General features: G+C 35.5%; 1 protein-coding gene across 1 annotated transcript; it reads left to right on the top strand.

Moving 5' to 3' along the window:
* Positions 1-1329: 1329 nt before the first annotated feature.
* LOC125814151 (F-box protein AUF1) lies at positions 1330-2629 on the top strand. The gene has a single exon (XM_049493608.1). The coding sequence runs from the start codon at positions 1380-1382 to the stop codon at positions 2400-2402; it is 1023 nt and encodes a 340-aa protein (XP_049349565.1). The 5' UTR covers positions 1330-1379; the 3' UTR covers positions 2403-2629.
* Positions 2630-6316: the final 3687 nt, after the last annotated feature.

Raw genomic sequence — 6316 nt, 5'->3', positions numbered from 1 at the left:
TATAAGAATATCAACACCATTGTAAAGCCTGAAGAACTGTTGAACGTGCTTTATGACTTGATCAATTTCAGTACTAGTCTTCATTTATGATTTTTCAAATAATTTAATCCTGAATTGAATTTTCCTTCCAAGCATCTAATTCTCTATTTAGCTGTGTTCAAAATACAAACATTTTTTTTCTAGCTTTAAAAGAAAATTCTTCTTCGGGGATGAACAAGATCTAGAGAATCATCTCTTTTCTAGTCGCAAATAATTATGTGATATTATTTGATTTGATACAAAGGTTAAGAAAAAAATGATTTAAAAAAAATTATGGTTTGAAACAAGTCATGGATGTGTGTAAGCAGGATTAGGTAGGAGTTAGGACCGAGAGGGTTTATGAACTCCTTTCGACAGAAATGACACTATTTATACATAGTTAAAATTAATTTTATTATGTGTATATCGTTAATGCTGAATTTCCTTGAACTTCTCATGTGTTACCTTTTCATATCTTAAATTCTTTTGATGAAAAATCTAACTCCGTCATAAAATATTTGTGTACTAAAAGTGGCTATTTTTGACAATTTCAATGCAAAGAAAACAAAGGAAGTTTTATGAAAGCCAAATGTAATGCACAAAATTAGGGTAAACACATCATTGTCATTAAAAAGATTCGTCACCCATGATTTAGAAAGAAAAAGATATACCTAAGTGGGCCAAAAGATTAATGCCTATTTAAGCAAATCATTGTATTTATCTACAACACCAACCTTATTATAAGTAAATAAATAAATAATAATCAATAATATAACATGTATGATTGCATACAACCTTATTATTATAAAAATATAAATACTAATCTACGATGAACGTCTTTGCTAATTCCACTGCATCACTCAAAAGAATTAATCTATTTCTCTATGCACTTATTTTATAACTAATATCACTATCTATGAAACAATATGAGATTAATTAGGTCTAGAAAAGGTTAAATAAGGAGTGGTTACTAGTTGTTCAACATAAATCAATTTATGATAGATATCTAATACTAACTAGTTATCACATCGTATAAATAATTTATTCACAACGAAAATGCGTTTTTTTCCTAATTTCGATAGAAAAAATGTGAATGCAAAGCGTGGCCGGTAGCACAAAGAACAAACCACGGTGCCATAATCAAAATTCTGACGAAAGCCGGCAATTAGGCAAAAGAAAAAGTGAAAAATCCTATTGGGTCCCACTCTTAATATCAGGTCAACGGTCAAACTCTCCGCTCCCCTCAATAAGCTCGATTTTCCGAGCCCCCTTTTATTTTTTAATCTTCTCCGTTCATATCCACACTCTTTTTTCTCTTAATTTCTCATAAATTATTATCAGAAAAAATTATCTCACCGGCGATGGAGTTTGAATCGGATCACTCCGATGGGTTCGATCGGTTACCCGACCCGCTTATTCACCTCATGTTCAACCAAATCTCCGATATCAAAACCCTAATCCGGTGCCGCTCCGTTTCCAAACGGTTCAACTCGTTGGTACCTCAAGCCGATTCGCTTCTCCTACGAGTCGACCGGGTAATTTCCGCTACTGATTCTGATGACGACGACGATTCCTTCCTCATTGCTTTCCTCAGATCCATTATCAAATCCCTTCACCATCTCGTTTCACCAAGCAAGGCTCTCCCAAGCCCTGCCCGATCCCAGAACTCACCCGCACAGATCCTACGGGAGTTCGAGAGGATCAGGAATCTCCAAATCGAGCTTCCTTCAGGTGATCTTCGGTTAGAGAAAGGCACGACGATTAGGTGGAAGGCGGACTTTGGAAAAACCCTAAAGAGTTGCGTGATTTTAGGGTTTCGCAGCGGGGACGGAGGCGGTGGAGAGGCGGAGTTTGGAGGAGGAGCTGGTGCAGGGTTGAAAATGAGGGTAGTTTGGACAATTAGCGCATTGATTGCGGCATCAGCGAGGCATTACATGATGGTGGAGGTTGTAAACGAGCATAAAGAGCTGGAGAATTTGGTGATCAAGGACAGAGATGATGAAGGGAAAGTGGTGATGGATAAGAAAGGATTGAAAGAATGTAGAGAGAGTCAAGGTGAAGGCGAAGAAGCTGAGGTAAACAATGCCAGTAGTGGCAATGGAGTTGGTTTGTGGTGGCGTAACAATCGTACAACAGTGCCAGCAGTTCGAATGAGGATGTGGCATGAAGCGAGGATGGAACTCTCCGGTGGCATGAAAATGGTCGGAGCAACATTGGTGGTTGTCCGACCGACTAATGGAGGGGGTGAGAGGAGTGAGGTGGAAGAACAAAATGGAGATGTAGGATTAGCATTAGGAGCATTTGGGGAAGATGCAGTGTATTGTGAAGCTGTGGAGAGGTTGCTGAAGAGTCGAAGTTACATTCTGGAGATGAACTCTTTCTAGTTCCTACTGTATCTGTAAGGTCTTCATCTCAATTGAATGGGATTATCATCTAGAATTTTCTTGTCATTTGTAAATATCTATCTATATTGCTATTTGTACCGGAATATGTTATTTGTACAAGTATTGTTGAGACATGGCATTGCGTGCCAAAAAAAGCCATGATCGAAATCTAAACTGTGAGGTTTTAGGTATTGTAGCAGTGAGAATTGAACTGAAACTTTGTCTGAGGATTAGTTGCTCTTATTATGCCATCGAGAGCTATCTTGCTCTCTTTTTGTTTGCAATTGTAGACTAATCTTACCGAAACTGTCTAATCATATTCTGTAGAATGTCATGTTATAATGAACTATCAGATTGAGAAGGTTTTTGGTGTAGCTCAAGTCTCTTTTCAGTAGGACCTCAAAAACCTCTCTTCTCTCTTGCTCCCTAAACGCAAATTATATAGTACGAAAATGGATATTTGAGGTTTTGCATATCCGACCCATTTGAGAATGACGATAATCAATTGATAAGATGTTTTTTGAATGGAATTTGTGCTGGCTAGATGACCTAAGTACAGAGAGAAGATACTAAAGAGCGTTTGGTGTGAGGTGTACGGTGTAATAGTCCCAGGATAAATGCAGGACTATTTCATCCCGTGTTTGGTTGGATTAATCCCACCAATTATGCCTTTGCATGGTAGAATAATTTATCCCAGGATAACTTATCGTGGGATAACTTGTTTCCAACCAAACCACCCGAGTGTTAAGCTTGTAGGTTTGATTAACTTTTACATGACAATACAGAAGTCATCTAACTGATTTCAACTTATTTGGGGTTGAGTAGCAAGTTCTGAACACTTGACTTCCAATATACTGCAGCCTGTGGAGGGACTATTTGAAATCCCAAAAGAAGAAGAAGAGGAGGAGGGAGCAGGGAGCAGGGAGCAGGGGCAGACGACATCTTTGCTTGCTTGACAGAATGTCCAGGCACCTCGAGGAACCTAAACCTTCCAATAGCAGGTTCCATAACCCTCCTCAATGGCAAAGGGACAGAGCCAGATGGACATGGGGATTCCATTGCATCACTTATTTGTGGAACTATTAGCATTATGTAGGCAACTACCATTGGGGTGGTAAAATCACCATAATGCTGTGATGGAGTATGAGCAGAGCCCGATGAATGCTTTTCCTAATGACAATTCACGAGTTCTTATTTACATCTTTGATTCCTGCCAATACATCAACAGCATATGAGTTGTGTTACTGTGTCTAATAGCCCATTATGTGCTATATTTGTTATAGTTTGTTTTCTTCAGTCAGGTCTCGTCTGTTTTAGAGTTTCTCTTCAAACTTTGATGTATCCAAAGTTTTAAACAGGGTAGCACAATCACAATTACCAAGCTGCAGTCCACCAAATTGTTCCTGCTCTTGTACTCAAGTAGAGCAGGAGTTGAATCTGACTTCCCTTTTTTTTTTCTTAGGAAAATCAAACATTAGAGTCGCGAACTGGTTGAATCCACTGCTTTTGTGTACTGAATTCGAACATAATAAATCAAGCGTTGTGTGTGTGTATATATATATATCTTAACTATTAAACTCATACACGTTTGGGCTGCATCTACTTTGAAGCAAAAGAAAAACAAACATTCTAAGGGAGCAATATTTTTCTTAGATAGGTTGTTTCTCTTAGAACTGTTAACAAACTACAATCAACTGTTTCCAGCTAGAATGCTCTTTTTTAATTTATTTTTTGCTTTGGTAACCAATTGGTCTTTCGTCATTAACGTGCGCCATGTACCAATCACTTGTGTATTAAATAGTTAAAATATATTTAAAGATCATGCAGTAGAAAATAAATTAATATTGAAGTCATCCACTAGGCGTCTAGTCGTAGTTGGCTATCTTTCGGCCTAACGGCGTACCTGTCCAGAATATTGCTAGTTAGTTGAAAGTCTTTGTTATAAAAAAAAAATCCATTGAAAACAATTCTTCAATTATTAAAAACATAATTTTTCAGAAATATGTAGCATCATTTTTGAGTTATTATTATCACAAGCTTATGTAGACATACCAATGAAACGCTAGCTTCTCAAGAATATAATCTTATTCAACTAATACAACAAATTACGGGATATATTGTATTTGATTTCCTCTAACTGTTAATGACTTTAAAGACTAAAAATAACCTTTAGCTAGCAACTTTTTTTGTTATTAAGATGTAGTTTAGTGACCATCTTGATACACTTAGTTGAAGTTGTGTGATGGTTTGTTACAAAAAATAATTCAATGAAGTAAAAGGTAAGGCTTTGTTCGGATTTTTTTTGTCCAAGATTGATTATCCATGTTCGTCTAGTCAAAGTCTTCTTAAGAAAATATATTGTAGTATAAGAAATATGTTCTTTAAAAATGAGTAAAATGACTGTCTAGTAAAAATAGGAAAAACAAGCTACATTCAACGGGTGATATTTCACATTAATTGTGGCCTCTTTACCCTTCACTACACCTCATTTTCATCCAAGAGCCCTAACCCCTGCCCGTAACATTCATCAAGATTATTTTCATATTGATTGTGTCCTTTTCCACCATCTACTACACTCTCCTCATCTTTACTCACTCTCCTGAAACCTTACATTGACCTTTCATAATATTTGTGTAGATTATATATAAATACTTTTAGAATAATATTTTTTGACTTACATATTAAACACATACACACAAAAAAGCTCATTTATTTTTCTAGAAAATATTTCTTCTCGGATCGGAGCAAGTGACAGGTCAAATGTGAGTCAAGAATCAATATCATGGTAAGAGCCCATCAGTTAAAGCAAGATTAGAAACTCAGATGTTGCTAGGGGTGTTAAATGGACAGATTATGTTGAAATTAGAGATATTAAAATGGGTTGAAATAAAAATTCGATTGGGTCTTGACCGTCCAAATTTATTTTGGGCTCCAATGAGTTGGATTCAAATGGGCTAAAAATTGGGCTGGGTGACCTGTCAATTTAACCTGCTTAATCACAATAATTTTAACTTATTGTTATTTAACTTTTATAACTACAATTTGAATTTCAACTCAAGATTTTTTATTTTTTAAAAAGTTACAAAACGATAGATAAATCCTAAAAGATATAAAATAGATAGTAATTCATACCTCCAGGCTTCAATATAGGAACACACATTACATCAATACAAATAAAGAGTTTTAAAATCGGTTGAAATTGGAGATTAACTGGGCTCAATTGAAGATTCTCTTAAAACGAGTTAAGGCTTGAATGAGTTGACATTGAACTCAATTCAAATTATTTTATGTCAAACCCATAAAATTCTAAACGCATTGAACGGATTACCTATATTTGGTTTCATTTTTAATACCATTAGTTGCTATCATCACAAAGTCTATAATAGACTCCGTGATGATATTACAAATAATAATACTAAGATAATGAGAAAATAATACAAGAAAGAAAATATAGTTAGGCTCTTTCTTCTTGGAACTTATAACATCTTCTTAAGTCTGGAAATCTTTTGCCTCTTCTATTGATCTTGTAGACTCACCAAAATTTCTTGAAAATTCATCAAATTTTTATTAGATTTTGTGGACCTCTGGTAGTTGCCGCCACTTTTTGCTTGGCAATTCTCATTGAAAATAGTTTTTTTGCTTTTTTCACTTTGTTTTTTTTCCCTTGAGAATAGAAGGATTTTATTTATTGATATTAATAGGTTTATTCATAGAAAAGAGGAACTAAACGGTTTAGTTCCCATAGCATCTCTTTTAAGTGTGGATGCTACAAACGAAGGAGATGCATCAAAAATATAAAATTGTCCAATATAGATATTTGAATCCTTAGTTTTCCTTTCGTATACTGCGAGTAGATCCGCTACTATATTAACCTCCGTTGATATGATCCATCGATGATTCATCCATCTGATATA

The sequence above is a fragment of the Solanum verrucosum genome, unplaced genomic scaffold, assembly GCF_900185275.1.
Source record: "Solanum verrucosum unplaced genomic scaffold, falcon-dt-bn FXZP01000230.1, whole genome shotgun sequence".
In the NCBI taxonomy this organism is placed as follows: Eukaryota; Viridiplantae; Streptophyta; class Magnoliopsida; order Solanales; family Solanaceae; genus Solanum; species Solanum verrucosum.
This window is presented reverse-complemented; position numbering and strand designations above follow the sequence as displayed.

What these genes read in the sequence shown, in the direction of transcription:
- LOC125814151 (XM_049493608.1), top strand. Translation starts at nt 1,380, where the DNA reads ATGGAGTTTGAATCGGATCACTCCGATGGGTTCGATCGGTTACCCGAC.